This window comes from Bactrocera dorsalis, chromosome 1, assembly GCF_023373825.1.
Source record: "Bactrocera dorsalis isolate Fly_Bdor chromosome 1, ASM2337382v1, whole genome shotgun sequence".
NCBI lineage: Eukaryota > Metazoa > Arthropoda > Insecta > Diptera > Tephritidae > Bactrocera > Bactrocera dorsalis.
Window position 1 is genome coordinate 6505902 of NC_064303.1, and position 16945 is coordinate 6522846.

General features: G+C 36.8%; 1 protein-coding gene across 1 annotated transcript; it reads left to right on the top strand.

The window, feature by feature from the left end:
• Positions 1 to 806: 806 nt before the first annotated feature.
• On the top strand, positions 807 to 1958 carry LOC109579479 (uncharacterized). Its single transcript, XM_019989906.3, has one exon. It carries the CDS (start codon positions 985 to 987, stop codon positions 1855 to 1857), a length of 873 nt encoding a protein of 290 aa, XP_019845465.2. The 5' UTR covers positions 807 to 984; the 3' UTR covers positions 1858 to 1958.
• Positions 1959 to 16945: the final 14987 nt, after the last annotated feature.

Genomic DNA, 16945 nt, shown 5'->3' on the forward strand with positions numbered 1-16945 from the left:
TTCTAGCTTTCTTTTGGTTCACAAGTTCAAAGTGTGGAATTTTAATCCACTAAACCTAACTTATTCCCAACTCAACACTCTCCCATTCAATCTACGGTTGAGTATTACTTTGTAGGAGATACAAGATTCTCTATTATTCGGACTAGCGGACGACTAGCCTGTTAAAAACATCTCAGTTTTGTCATTATGAATTCTGACGCTTCGCTAACAGCTTTCCATTTCTCAGTCCGTTGACACATGAGTGTCAATAAATTATAGAACGTAAAACTACCATGGCATTGTGGAATATGTAAAGGTTGCTTCTAAGCCCCCATGTCCACTAAGTATTTTGGTCGAATGGAAATCCAGGTCCCCATGTCGTCTGTCTATCCACGAGTGGATGTTTAGTATTAGTCTATGGGTCCAGCGTTCTTTGGATGAAAAATTATTCCTCTCCTCTGTCTTTGTCGGTACTAATTTAGGCGCTGATAACTGATATAATCGATCGAGTTCATCTCCGCGGATAAAATTTTAATTTGAAATCCAATATTACTCCCAGATACTTCAGCTGCGGCTGTGAAGTAATCTCGCACTCGCCTATAGCGAGCTCTATTCGTTCTGCCACCTTCCTGCTGCTTAGGAGTAAAACTTCTGCTATATGCTCCACCAGTTCTTGGAGACAGTAATGTCGTGCTTGATCAAAGATTATGCGGTGGTAAGCTGCTGTTGTGGCTCTTAAGTCAAGCACAAATCTATTTTTTACTGTGGATTACTTTCAACTGTATAACTCCTGGCCATCGGAAATGCTTTGAATTTATTGAACGAAAAAGTCAAAAGTCAAAAACAAACAATATATAAAATATTTATCAAATTTTGGCATTCCGAGTTTAGAATCATATCGCCAACAAATTTCTAAATTTCGAACAACATTTAAAATTATCTCCGTATTATAATAAAATCACAGAAGAAAAGTGAAAGAAAATTTGCTATAATATAACAGATATTATGAAGCGTCGGAAGTCGCAGAAACGAGTGAAACAATGTTTGGATCTGGTCAAATTAATAAGAAACAGGCCCAGGCCGCAGCCATACTATTTTCAACGGAGCAGCAGCAATGCTGGACGAAGCCGCAGAAACGAAAGTAATTGCTTCTGCTATAACACGGCAAGCAATTTTCATCGCTCGTGCATTTTCAACTGTCATAATCTACATCCAGAAGCACTTGCATCCAGTCATTCGTCGTTTCACATACCGAACTGTTACTCGCAAATTCACAGTGATTGCAGTAGCTCCGAAGAAATCAGCCCAAAAAACAGTATACTTTCAAAACCTGATGTAGAATTGTTCGAAACTGAATCACAAATAACGGTGCTGTCATATGGTTTAGTTAATGAACTTAGCAAACTGTCAAATACAACTCCAAAAGCAAATACAACTCCAAGTACAAGTAAATTGCCGCAAGAAGTGGAAGAAAATGCAAGCCCTAGTTGCTCCAATAACAGGAAAACTGAAGCTGAAGAGACTACGAATGAACTCACACCCAACGATGAAGTGTCTAGTTCTGAGTCTTCAGCGAAGTCAAATGAAACGATATCAGCCGAAGTGAGCAATGAGGAAAACACACTCAATGCCAGTCAGTCAGCGCTAGAACACGAAACTACGACAGCGGTGGCTGAACCTAACGTTAGTAGACAACTGTCGACGGATGAAGAAGCGGGCGGCGACGGTCATCACAATAACGATGTCATCGAAATCGAGATAACATTACTATCTGGTAATGATACAAATTCGGAGGAAGAGGATGAGGGCGATGTTGAAGCTGAAGCTGAAGCTGAAACCGATGGCGAGACTCCCATGCCAGTGGAAAGTGGGGAATGAAGTATATAGAATTGTAAACCAGTGTTCGTGAACAAAATATAAATGTCGTGTACGAAGAAATATAAATTCTTAAAGCTTAAATTAAAGTGTGTCTGATGGGATTTCAGCTATAGATTTTTAACTTCGATCAAAGGGATCATCGGATCAAGTAGTTACTGTTATCGTGTTGTTGTCATTGTTATTGCTATGGTTATAGCTGCATATTGTTGTACTTTTCTGAGGAATTGGCAGTTTTTTGACATCAAATTGTGGGATCGTTCCGGTTAAATTGAACAGACTATAGTCGAAATGGGGTATGGCTCATTCCGGTTAAGTTGAACCGACGATTGTCGTTATGGGGTTTGGACAACGATGGCAGTCTTTGGACATATCGAATTGTGAGACTGGGATGTCAGTCCAATCGTCGGCATAGCGATCCTATGAACTGTATCTCCGGCGGCCTCACCTCCACTTCAACGTCAGCAGTTGGCTATGGATGTACTTCTAATGCACAACCAGCTCTACAGTGCAAGGGTGCCATAGTCCATTATAGACTCGGACCAAGAAAGCGCTGTTAGTAAACGCAGAGAAAGAGGAACATGTTCTTTGCTTTTCAGAGCAGGTGACCGAGGGTTCCACCTGAGGCAACAAGAGAGGGCCCTGGAATAAGCTAAGCAAGGAGGGATTCAAGACGCCGGTTGGCATATCGCTGAAAAGATGTAACGTTCGACAGAGAGCGAACCCACCTCGCCCATGAAAAAGAGAAAGTGCAGGAAAGTACCTGGCAAGCTAGACGTCAAGCACGTCGACGACAAAACGATAGCATCCAAGGCAGCGGCGGCTGCCGATAAGATTGCGAAACAGCATTTGACCGTCGCGCTCATAAACCGCAATAACCCGCAGAAGTGGTGAAAGCTTGTGGAAATGGATCTATTGAAAGTCCCTTTCTCGATAATGGACGCCAAACCAAGCGCATCCATGCCGTCATTTGACGAAGCAGTATGGTAGTGTTGATCCTCTCGCTAAAAATGTATCTCCAAAACCTTAAGAATCGAGGAAATGTTTTGAGCTGAGCGAAAATATCAATTTCAACCGCCTCGCTAGGTTCCTTGCATATGGGTGTACTGAAATATTTCAATCTCAGTAGAGTAAAAGCTAAACAGAAGATGAGGAAGTACCTGGCTGATTCCATGCTTCCTCAATTCAGCTTTTACAGAAAGTGTCTGACAAGATACTTAGCCGCAAAGTGTGAGGTCTCTAAAGATGGACTTTGCTAAGAGCAAATAGTTCTGAGGACTTCTCACGTTTCATTTGGGGTCAGAGGGATCTCGCAACCGTACATATTCTAGTTGTTGAGCAGCACGTGAAGTCCATGGATCCAGCGCAAGAGGACGATGGAGTACGACTTGCTTCCAATTTCACCACAATAGTGCTCAAGATCAATGTAATACCTACCTACTTCTTGCTTTTGTTTCTCGTATTTTACTTCCTTATAACCAAACATCACTTAACACCTATCGTGTGATCCGTAGAACACCAGAAGAATTAATCAAGATCATATAACAGATAATACTATTCTCCGCTCTAACTGATGTTGCGCTTAATTAACCATCTCTATGCTCTTTAATGAATCTTTAAACTTCATTTTTCTTTGTCAAACCACAGCACTGCCTCTGCATTTTTGCCTCCATAACAATTCCTCCCCGTTAGACCCTCATTCCAATACGGAGTTTTTCCCTCGCTACCGCTTAAGAGATTTATTTTCAAAGTTTACTTTTTTAACAGCTACCCTTCAACGACAACAATAACAAGGACAACAACAACAACAAACTGTTTGTGACTTTTTTATCGCACATCGCTCATCTGCGCACAATTAAACAAATTATCAGATTAAAGACTTAAACACCATGACAGCAGCATACTTCAACTTCGGTCCGGTGAAAGCTGAAACTTTTGGAAAAAACATTTATATCTTTTTTTGCTACACGCCAACACACATTAGCCTACAATCAGGCGACGAAACGGACTTGCATAGCGACGATTTTAAAGCTAAAGCACAACTAATTTGAGCGTGCGTTGGCGAGGCAACTGTGTAAATGAGCGCATGTCAACGCGATGACACAAATAATCCGACCAACAAAAGAGCAGCGCGCAGCAGGAGGAAACAAAGAAAAATTAACAAAAAAAAAGTTAAGAAAAAAAGTACAACAAAAACGTGTATAAATGGAAGCGCGGCAACGCTGGCAGCACTAAAAAACTTTGTTGCAAAAAAAAATCAAACAAAACAACAACAACGCAAGCAACTATTTAATTCACTAAGCAGCGCGGCAGTTAGAAAAAGCAGTACAACAAACAAACAAGCGAGCGAAACAATGAGATTCGCACGCGGCCGCGTGTTCAAAACAAGAAAAACAACTCGCGGTCGCGCTGCTACGCGTTGGTTGACAAAGCTTGCCGTAAACTTTCGCCAGCCAAATAACAGTGGACAGCGAGATAAACAGAAGGGCGCGCCGAGGCAAAATAACAAAAAAATTGCATGACTTTTATGCTTGCTTCAATTTTATTTTTGCAAATTAGTGCCGTACACGCTTCAGTGCGCGCGGAAGCGCTAAGGAGGGCGAGTGAAAATGAAAGCGCGTTGCGTAGGACGCGCAGTGCGCTTACTAAAGGGTCAGCGATGCGGGCGTACAAGCAGATTAGCAGAACAACATATATAGAATACTAGAATACAATGAAGAGTGGACACCTCGAGCTATGCGCGTTACAGTTAGGGAGACTAAAGCATGTAACGCGCTGCAGCGCGACGACAAGTGAGCAAAAATCGAGCGCGGCGTGGCGCTTAACTACACGCTCGTTACGCGCACTAATACGAAAGTAATGCACTGGCTCGCTGTTGACCAGCGCGCATACCCACACACTCAAACATAATACTAAAATAAATAGCACACCTGCACAGCGCCTGCAAGTATACTTCTTTTTGAACTTAATTAGCAGGGAATTAACTAACGTCACTTACCGCGCGCACTGCGGCACAAAGTGAATAAATGAAAAAGAAATTATAATAAAAACCAAGTAATATAATTTAGCGCAGTGCTCGGCCGCACACAACCACATAGTCAAGTGTGGCCGCAGATCAGCTAATCTCACATTTCTACCGCCTGCAATTCGCCGCACACCTGCTCTTATCTTAAGTCCGGTTGACGCGCGGCGCAAAAAAAAAAAAACGTGGTAGTAAACCCGGAAGTCGAGTGCTGACCCGCGCTGTGCGCTGTAGGAAATGTCATGCTGGCGGCGCTGACAGCGGCTGACAGGAGCGTCGGAAATGTTGACGTTGTACTTACTTGTGAGACGTTTGGGAGGAGGTGTTGCAAAATTTTAGATAACACGTCGTGCGCGCCGCATATAAACATACACACATGCATAACGCGCTTACTTGCGGAGGACACACTGACTCAAAGAGATGTAGAGACTTAGAAGCAGTGTCCTCGGCAAATAGGCGCGTTGCTGTGGCAACTTCGAAGTGTCGTATGTTTAGCGCAACCCTGACAACTTCTATGAAAGTGTCTTTCATTAAATGTAAGCGCTTCTCACTATTAGTTCACTGTGCTCAGTTTCAACTTGAATGTGTTTTAAATCGCTTGTATTTAAGCCGGGAATGTGATACAACGTGACTGATATTTAACATGGGTATATATATGTATGCTTTCAGAATAATAGAAACTTTTTAAACTTCTTCACTGAGTGTAAATCAATCTAGGGCTCAAAACATCACAAAGCAGCCCTTAAAATAAAGACTACTATTTCATTCATTGACCTTGAACAACCTCCGGATATTTTGTGATCATACTTTAACTAAAATCTTCATTTAATTTTTCTTCAATACAAATTTATGCTAGAAATTGTTCAAAGCCATAAAAGATTAAAATAAAATGTGACACATTTTTTTACTTGGAAGAAACTTATGTTTTCCGAGCACACTAATTCAGTATTCTATCATAGGTCATTATGTGTCTATACTCTAATTCACTTTGTCCAGCAACCCATTTGCGTAGTTCAATATTAATCAACAAGTGATACACCGATGGCTCTAAAACGTCGAAGGAAATCAGTGCAGGAGTCAAGGGACCATGTATCAAACTCTCCGTACCTATGGGAAGTTTGCCGAGCTTATTCTAAGCAGAGATCTTTGCTATAATTCGTTGCGTAGAGATAAACCTCCAATGCAAATATCGCAATGAACGTATAGCTGTACTAAACGATAGGCAAGCGGCACTCAAAACGATCTCTACATATGAGAGAAAGACCGAACAGTCTATAAGGTCGTAACCAAGTGCACGTTATCTGGGTGCCTGGTCACAAAGGTGACTAGTGAGCTTGCCCACTCCGCAACATTCAGCAACTTGTTAAAACCCGAGCATTTCATTGCGGTTGGTCCCCTTACCATAAAGAAGATGCGCCGCAAGAATGAAGGAGTGGGCAAACAGGGGTATTTTCAATACTCCTAGGCTTCCCAAAGGACAAACTCAGGCTACTTGTGACTTCCTACACTGGTCATTGTTAGCTGAAGAAGCAATTATACTTTTAATTACGTTGTGACTTAGGAAAGGGCACAATAGATCCCAAATCGCGGTACAATCCTCTTTTAATTAACTAATCTAATATACTCAATCAGCCATTATGTCTATAAACACTTCGAAATGTCACTGTCTTTCCTTCAGGCGATCTATCCATTAATCTAAGCTTCCAAAAGCATTCGTTATAGAGGTGTTCAGTATTCAGCGCCAAGCCATTCAAAAGCAACTACATGCACTGGGAATGATTCAGAAGTAAAAAACTTGCCTACCTTATGATCCCAACACCAGGAGAGGCAAAAAGTGATTCTGCTTGATAACAAGATCGGCCTCACGTTGCCAAATCCATTAAAACTTACCTGGAAACGCTTAAACTGTAAGTATTATACCCCGCGCTAAATTGCCGAGTTATTGCAGCGTGATATTATTATTTCTTCCGTTCGATGAAAGAACGAAGACGACATCGAAAAATGGTTTGATTCTTGGTTAGCATCACAAGGTGAACTGTTATAGCATTCTAAGTTTTGCCGGAAAGATGGAAAATGTTGTGACCAGCGAAGGGCAATACTACGAATAACTGATTTGTCACCATTTCCTTGTAACTTGCAGTAATAATTACTCACAAAAAAAATTTAATTCTCGTAAAAAAACAGCGTGAATGAAGTTGTAAACACTGAGAAGTAAATTTTAGAAAAAATACCAAAACATAACAAGATAAAGCATTCAAAGCTTTTTGGCCTCCGTTAATAGCTAAACACAACTGAAATTGAAGATCAAAAGATAAAGTTTTTCAAAGGAATAAGAAATCCTTTATCATACATCCATTATAAGCGCTACAAGATAATACAAGAAGAATACCGTTAATTAATTCTTACAAAAAAAGAAGAAAGCGACTACATTTTTTGCATGGCAATCTTACACACAAGAAATTGCTTTCAGAAATTAAAACAGCGCTAAAAAGTTATTCATACGCCACGTCGCACACTTGCAAAGAGTGCATGAATAGCCTAGCGCTGTAAGGAGAGCAGATATGAGCAAGACAAAGCTTAGCTGTAAAATGATTGTGTAAAATTAAAATATTGTGCTACAAAATTTTCATATAAAAAATTTATAATTTTTCGCAAAATATTTGAGTAAAACCGTTTGTTTTTTTCACGCATTTCTGCACGTGCAACGAAATGTGGCAACTTTAACTAGAAAAGCGCATAACTTTACGGCAGGTTGCATGAACTTTCTGCAACTCAACAGGGTAGTGAAACTTTGCGCTCAAAAGAATGTCGAAACTCGGATTTTTTCTACAAAATGTTCACTATTCTCCAAGCTCATATTTTTCTCTTCGATATTTTTGGCTGCGTTTATGTGCTTGCCGTTCAATGCCTTGCTGCTGCAGCAAGCACAGAAGGCACCCATTGGCGCACATTACGATTTATACGCGCTGAAGTTCAGCACTTTGGACGTAAAGACACTGATTAAGCGGTGGAGTGAAAAAGAAGTTGCTACAGTGACTCTCAAACGTGTAGACATACGCTGGCGCAAGTGGAAAAAAATATTCTAAACAGCAAGTGCCACCGCAAACGACATATGTCCACATGGTGGTGCTGCCAGTCACCTGGCGTGCCGACTAACCGCAAAGTTTAGCGCCGGGAAATGCATTTGAAACACAAGTTTAACGCCAGCTGCCAAAAACTTATGCCACCTTTTTATCATCGCATCGACGGGAAGTGGCCTAAACGGCCAAGCAGGTGCTGTGCATGAAATATTAAATGCATTACTTTGCTTGAGAACATATATTGGGCTGTCCGGAAAGTTTGATAACCAATTACAGCCAAGCGAAAGATAAGTTTGTCGGTAAGAGAGTAGAACTTAAATAGCTCTGATCGTTAATTTGGTTATTTATGGTTACATTTTTAAGTTCGGGTTAATAAACTTCGCCGACTGTAGAACTGTTGGGTGCCTTTCAGAGCAACAGAGTTGTATTACTGGTATAAATTATGGTAATATGAACACTTTTTGCCCATTAAGACAGCCTAACATTGGGTAAATACTCTCAGCAGCAACGTATACTATATTTGATCAATATCCCTTCAGCACAGAAATGAGAATTCGAAATAAATCCTATTGGTTATTTAATCGGTTACTTTTGAAACTATCTGCAAATATTGATTGTGAAACAATGCTGAGCATTCATATCATTAGCTGACAAGTAAGCAAGAGCGTCATACATACCCGAATATTGAACCAACTAACCGATATTTCCAAGTAATTATCTTAGGCTTCGTTTTGAGTCGATTATAGATGAAGAAATTTCTACCAAACCATAAGCCTTATAACAAATAAGAATTTTTTGGTAAAGGAAATATCATAACAATCCATATTTTTGACCTTCTCAAGCCCTAGAAAGCAAAGAATACAACCTAAATGTTGCTCAAAACATAAATTTTGGAAAAATTTCAACTTGTAAACCAATTATATCAACATCAAAAACTCTGAACCGACCAACACTTCCGAGAGCATCTTCTGGTGAACTTCAATTCCTGCTTATATTTCCGCACTACCCATTATTTGCAGTTTAAGTAATCTTTCCAAGTTTCTTTTAACTACTTCCTACTCCTTCTTTTTACCTGCGGTTTCCAATATTGAATGTCGAACCTTGAGCACTGTTGCCTTTGGCATTTTAAGCAAAAATAGCAAAAGAAAAATATATAAACTTTTTCAATGTCAGGCCGGCTTCCTGCTTATACTATTTACCTAGACAATTGCTTGTGCATTTTCAGCAGCGAAAGGAACGCATTGTGCAAGTTGCGCTTTTTCGCCATCACTTGTGTTTGTATGTATGCGTGTGTTTGAGTTTTAAACTGCCAAGTATTGACGTAAAGTTTTCAATGTGCACATTATTAATTTCCAGAGATTTCATGAAGTGTACGCATAGTTTAATCTACAACATAAATTTCTTTTATGAAGCAGAGTTTTGCTCTCTCAAAGATAAGTGGAAAATAGCGCGCATAAAAAATTATATGCTTTGCAAGCAGGGATTTCGTCTTGTGAGAAATATGGTTCTTCTTTTGTATAAAAATTTTCAATTAGCTGATTTTGTGAGGAATTAAAATGTATGGTGAAATGGCAGAGCCTAAATGTATGCTACACAAGTTATTAACTAAATTTGAAAGGACTCTAATATGTTTAATAAAATTTTTAATTAAAAAGTTGTACAATTTTTTTACTTACTCGAAAAAATATGAACAATATGAATGGCTTGTGTTATAAACCAATTCATAATAAGTATGGAAAAGAAAAACGAGAAAGAGATAAGGGAGCTTAGAGTTCAGAAAATATTTACTTTAGCAAATGCCTCGGATTTTCTTTGTTAAACATCGCCATTGTATTTAAAAACGTGTTATATTATCATCACTATGCTTTATATATCATCTGTATACTCTATGTCTTATATAGTATAAACAAAGTTCTCACAAACGCTTTGAGAAGACAAGTATAACACTTTTAATTTTGCGCTTTAGCTTTTAATTTCTAAGTTAAAGCACACAGAATGTTTCCTTTTCATGTCTTTTGGCTTTCAGAGCTTTTTCAACCAAAAAAGCTAAAAAGCTTAAAAATAATTGCATTCCTAAAAGCCACGATTCAATTATCGGATAACTAACCAACAGCACTACCAGAAATTTCTGTTCCTATGAGTTTCTTAATACCACAAGGATCTTGACAAATCTAATCGAAACTTTTGGGTATGATGATCGTTCATATCTTTCTTACATAAAGGCCTTATGAGTTTCGCGGTAATTCCTTGAATCTAGTGGTGTTTAAATAGCCGTGACTTGCTTCAATTTATAGTACCTTTTGGCTTTCAGAATATTTTCAGCCAAGGGGCCCGTAAAAATTAAAAAAAGTATTTCATTCCTACAAGACACCTACCGGTTAAATTATAGAATATCTAGCCAATAGCGTTACCTAAGACTAACATTTCCATGAGTCATTGACAAATTTAATCGAAATTTTCAGGTACATTGATCGTTCATCTGTTTCTTACCTAAAGGCCTTATGAACTTCACGGAAATTCTTAGAATGCAGTGGTGTTTCAATAGCCGCAACTTGCTGAGTTTCATATTTATTTAAATTTTCTCTCCAACGGAATTATGGATAGTTTAAAGCAGCTGTATACTACTTTCCCCTTGACCTCCAACTAATTAATAGAGTTTTTTATATCAGGTGTTTCATGCCTTTTTGCTTTCAGTACTTAGCTTAAGATAGTGATAGCTGAATAAAGCGCTGAATGAAAAAGTCTACAAAGCTCAAAAATGAATTGCGTTCTTATGGCTTTACGTTTCGTTCCGACAGGTTGATGGATATCCTGAAACAACAGTATTGTGTTTCCCCTCGCCCACCAACTACTTGAGTATTTTTATACCAGATGTTTTATGTCTTTTGACTTGCAGTACATATCCAGCTTAAGAGTTTGATAGCTGAATAAAGCGAATAGAGTATTTTTATAACAGAACTTTCATATCCTTTGGCTTTTAGCACTTATTCAGCTTAAGAAATAAAGCGCTGAATTCCTAAAAGGATCAAGTTCAAGTCTAAAAAGCTTAAAAACGAATTGCATTTTTATTGCTTTAAGCTTTCTTTCCAGAGCATGATAGTTATTCTGAAATAACTGAATTTTACTTCCGCTCGACCACCAATTAATTGACTATGTATTTGTATATCAGATATTTCACGACTTTGGGCTTTCAGCCTTATTCAGCTTAAGATATTGATGGCTGAATAAAACGCTGAATGCCAAAAAGTGAAAAAAAAGTTTAAAAACGATTTATTGCTTTAAGTTTTCTTTCAGCACTATTCAGCTTAAGAAATTATTAGCTGAATAAAGTGCTGAATGCCAAAATCTCTAAAAAAAACTTCAGAAGAATTGCATTCTTATTTATTTTAAATTTTTCTTCAACCGAATTAAGGATGTTCTGAAGCGAACACAAATTTTTTATTCAGCCAAGGACTGCCAGCTAGAAGGCATTATTTAAAAATAAAAAAATCAGTTATGAAAATGTGTTCTAGAGCTGCTCGTACCACTCCTTAATCGGATAATCCCAAGTTTTAGCGTTATTGTCAAATTGAGAAAGCAAATTAAACTACAGGCTTTCTATCTTCAATGAGTTATTGAGACCATCTGTGGTGTTTGCAACATACAGTCGACTTATAGCCACCCTCATGGCGTCTGTTGTCAACAGTCTCGCTCGAAATCATATCGTAAGTGGTATAAAATGGTTCACACTATGCAACGTATTTTCAAATTGACAGAGCCAGTTAGATTACGGACTTTCCGGTTAGTTAGTTAGTCTTAACTTTTTTAACCTTTCATAAGAGTTTCAACCACGTAAAACTGGAAGTATTTTTCAGGAAATATTTACTTCTATATTTCAAGGCTATTCTAAATAATTAAAGTACCCAGACCCAGTATCGACCTATCATTAGGTCTACGTACATATTTCATATGTGATTATTGAAACCGCGAGTAAAAAATTTAATAAACGAAAATAAAAATTCATCCATATTTAGTACCACTTCTATAACTAAAAACCTCAATTTCCGATCCAAAATTATACAAACAATACAAAATTAACTAGCCACATTATGAGTACAAAGTGTTGGCGCAAAACTTTCCGCCCACAAAGCAATTTGCACAAAGCTTCATTTGCAACGGAGACAATAAAACTCCAATGCGCTCATTTTATTCCACTCAACAATTTAGCTTTAGTCATTAGCAGAAATTTTGGTCACGCAACACGTACGCGCCGCCAAACAATGTTTGCATAAACAAAGTCCGAAAACAAACAGGCAAAAACTGCAGCCAAAAATGAGAAGCGAACAACGAGACAAGAACCAAAACTCTATGGATATTTCGGACGCTCAACCATGAGACAGAGAGGAAGAGAGTCTGTGATGGCGGTAAATAAAGTTTGTCACAGTACCAACTAGCAATGGCAATTTTATAATTTGCCAGTGGGAGAAGAATGGCTTGGGGGCAGCCGAGGTAAGCATTTGAAAGTGGCGATAATAAATCAAACTAATACCTCTCGGGTGCTGACAAGGGTTGTGTGTACGTGAGGTAGCACAATGTGGCACCGCAAATGGATGCCTAAAGCTATTAAAATCCGCCACATAAACCTGACTGTGGCAACAAAAAAGAAGGATTCCAGGAAAAACGAAAGAAAAAGCGTGCAAAGAGAGGAACTGTGGCTAAACAAAGATTGAAAAGTGGTGAGTGTGATATATGCCCAGGTACAATTGGGCGGTGTAAATTGTAGCTATTTAACTATTTGGCATTTTAATAGGTTATGTGTATTTAAAGGGGTTTCTTTTTAGAACATTTTTGGTCCAAAATACGGTTGAGATTTTTCGGTTACGCTCACTGCTTTGGATACCAATTTTATTTTCAAAATAGAGCATAGAGATCTGCGCTATTTTTACATAACTTTTGAAATTCGTACGGGACTTGACCCTCTTTACAAAAATGGGATACCAAAAGTATGTTTGGGCTTCAGAGTTAATTTTTCGATAAAAATCAGAGCTTTCGAGCTCAGTAACAAACGATATATTCCTGGTCTTTTACATACTAAAAGGAGTCTCAGTAACAATCACTGTTATATTCCAGAGGACTAGAGTGAGTAGTTTGAGTACTATAATCTTTTATGAATCTGATCACTCTGTATTTTCTGTAGTTTGCTTTCAAGTACAAATTTTTTGATTACCCTATGGCATAATCTCTTGAAAATACCATATACATACAATAGATATTATAGACTTTCCACATCATTTTCTACCAACCGAAGAACCCTGCATCACATTCTTAGTAGTTCTATCCTTAGCATATATTCTGTACCGCTGCTTTCGACATAGTTCTACATATCATTTCCCAGTTCGGTTAGTTCTTCAGTTATACCTTTCATTGGTTCACTTATTTTCGTCTTGGTTTTTGTTTTGGGTTAAAGTTTCTTTCCGTAATATGATTGCTCTTACCTTTGTTGTTGTCTTTTGTTAGGTGTATGTTGTTGTTTATATTATGTTTTCGTTTTTTTTTTTGTTCTTGTTTGTATTCTATTTTTATGATGATTTGTGTAAATTGCTCTCACCTCGTTTGCCTTTTGACAGCTTTTTCACTTTCCCTTACTCTCTTCCTACTCCTCAATACTTATTTATGCCCCTAATGATTTCAGTGCAAAGGACGTGACTCGCATTGCCAATTAAATATGTTAATGGTTAAGTAAATGCCTAGAAGCTTACGATAATGCAGTGAATTGTCTACGGTTTTATCTCCGTTGCCTGTGGAGATAGAGAGAGAGAGTGAGAGAGATTTATTGTGGTTTATTTGAGTTCAATATGACACAACTAAGATTTGGTTCCAATTTGAATGAAAGCATGGACTAAGCATGGGATAAGAAATATTACTTTATACATATTTGATGTTATATCGAAAATATAATTTTTATCCAATTTATAACTCACATTAACTGTTAAAACTAGAAAATATTTATTGTTGATGTGCAGAATAAGCTAACAATATATGAAAAAGGTTGCCATACCAATTAAAAAAAATTTTCATATTTATATAACAATTCAACAAATTAATACAACACAATTATCCAAAGTTAGTTAGAAAAGTTAGTTCACTAGCGCAAATATTGGTTAATAGGGTTGCCACCAAAATTTAAAAATAATTATCATATTTGAGAATAATAATAAAACCTTAATGAAAGTTTCAAGTAAGCAGAGAGCACGAAATTTTTCACATATGAAATTTTAATAAAAAATAGAGTTGCCACATATATTAATTTTTTATTAAATCATTAACTTGAAAAGAAGGTAAATAATAATTAATAATATAGATATAAAGTATATCAGAAATATAAACACATGTCATCAACCATACAAATTTTTGAAGTTGCCACCTGTTTTGCTTTTAATGTTTTTATTAATATGAAACAAAAATATTTAAAAAAAAATAAAACTGTTTTATTGGGTTGCAATAATACGTTGTTGAAATAAAAAACAAAAATAATAATTTAAGGTCTTGCCAGCTGTTTTGATAAAAAATAAAATTTTTAAAAAATAAAATTGAGCTCTTTTGCTTAGTTGTAAATATACTATACATTGTTGTAATATAAAATAAAAAGAATAATTTCAATAGGTTGCCATATAATTTTATTTGAAAAAAAATAATAGAAAACAAAATGTTATTAAATTTGCATTTGGTAACAAAAAAAGTTATTGAAATATGAAACAGAAATAATAATTTAAAATGTGCCACTTATTTTTATTTGAATTTTTATTTCAATTAATCTGAAATCTGAATTTGTTAAAAAACATTGTTAAAATATGAAACAAATATTTTTTGACTATATCCAATATCTCATTAAATTAAAAATTAAAAAAAATAGTTATAAGAATTTTAAGACAAGACACTAATTTTTCACAAGTAGGTTGCCACCCGATTTGATTTATCACAATAAAAAATTTAAATATTTCAAAAAATTTATAACACTTTGTTTCAGAAATGCGTTTTCAAAAAAATAAATAAAAATAATAATAATTAAAGAAGTTGCGACCAGATTTTTTTTTTAACAAATATTTTTTGCGTTATTTGTTTTATTAAAAATCAAAAAATTGTTATAAAAAGTTTAAGACAAGACACTAATTTTTGAGGATGCCACCCGATTTGATTTATCACAATAAAAAATAAAAATATTTAAAATATTTCATAAAATTTATGTAGTTTGGTTTCAAAAATACATTGTTAAAATAAAAAAAAAAAATATTACAATTTAAGGAGTTGCCACCAGATTTTTTTTAAACAAATATTTTTTTGATTGCATTGCCTCGATATTTGATTTATAAAATAAAAAAATAGTTATAAGAAGGAATTTAATTTTTGAGGTTGCCACCAGTTTCTTTTTGAAAAAATTAAAAACAAAAATATTCTTAAATCTGTATACCTGTAATATACATAATGTATATTTTTTATATTGCTACTACAATTTAAAAAATATGTATATTTTTAGATTTTTAATATAGTCTCTAAATTAATTTTCTCATAATAGTAATTTTCTCCCTGACTAACTCAAACATTTAGGGAGATTCGTTTTTAGAATCACATATTAACTAAAAGAGCAGAGAGCCATCAAAGCTTGAGAAAACTTTTTACTTCTAGCAGTGTGAAGCTGAAAACCGCTTGGCGCAAGAATAGAAGTATATCGTTTATATTGTCACTAAGATCAGTTTTAAGGAACAGGTTCAGAGAGCGAAATAAGTACTCAACTTTTTTGAAGTTTTTTTTTTTGATTTTTTTCCCAACAATTCTACGCTTTGCATAATAATGTGCCGCCAATCAACTCGTCAGCAAGTCACTAGCTGCCGCCTTCAACGCTCACTTGCATTAATTACGGTACTATGCACGAAGACGATATTGCAAACCCTCGTCATATTGCTGTTGTTGTAAACAACAACTAAAAACGTGGCAAAAGTACATGCAGCCAAGTAATGCAAGCGAAGTTATGCAGAAATGCTTGCGCCTGAAAGCATGCCAAATGCAACTACTTACAACGTGTGCACGCACACACGCACGCATGAGCAGCATAAAGTATGTGCAGATACTAAAATTTAAGTGCAGCGAGTTGTATGTCGTGCTAATATGCGGTACTCCGGTAGTCGCTTGTATGCTATGTTGACTTTTTACATTTCTTGCAACTTGTGGCTGCCACGCTTCGTTGCGCTGTACGCATGTGTGTATGCGCGCTGTTGCCTGTTGCAAGTCGCCTGGCTGACAACTGCCACTTACGTATTTATGTGTCAGCAAAAGCAAGTTTTCCACGAAATTCCAAGCCCTTTCGCTACGGTGGCTACTTACACATACACATGCATGTATGTATGTGTGTTTATGAAGATATTTGTGTGTATGGGTAAAGTCTTCTTTCTTCTTGCCGCTCACAATACTTTGCTGCTCGGCGGCTTTACTTTACCGCTGTTGTAGCCTTTTGCGCCAAGCCACACAATTACATACACACACGCTCATGTATGGAGACACAGGTTCTTTATGCTTAAATGTATGCGTGTGCTGGTTATGTGTGAGTTAAACACCCTTTTTCTGTATGTCTATTTGTTTATTTGTTTCTGCGTGTGTCTGTGTATGTATGTATATTTGTGAGTGCTTGTGCGAAAATTTCATTTCCGTTTCCGTTTACAGCGGCAGCCAGCACCACAATACAGCAATCGAAGGAAGAGTAGGCGGGAAGAGTAGTCAGGAAGAGCACGAAACTGGCAACAGCGTTTGACGCCATTTTTAAGCGCTTGTGTGGTGTGCACACACACACACACACACATTGCTTGTAAATAAGTACATACGCATATTTTAGTAATGCATGCACTTAAGTACTTGCTTTTTTCGTGTGTGTGTGTGTGAATGCAAGTCTATGTGTGCGTGTGCTTGCAGCAGAGCACTTAATTTCATTTAACGCCGAGATTGCACGCAATTTTTCCAC

What these genes read in the sequence shown, in the direction of transcription:
- LOC109579479 (XM_019989906.3), top strand. Translation starts at nt 985, where the DNA reads ATGAAGCGTCGGAAGTCGCAGAAACGAGTGAAACAATGTTTGGATCTG.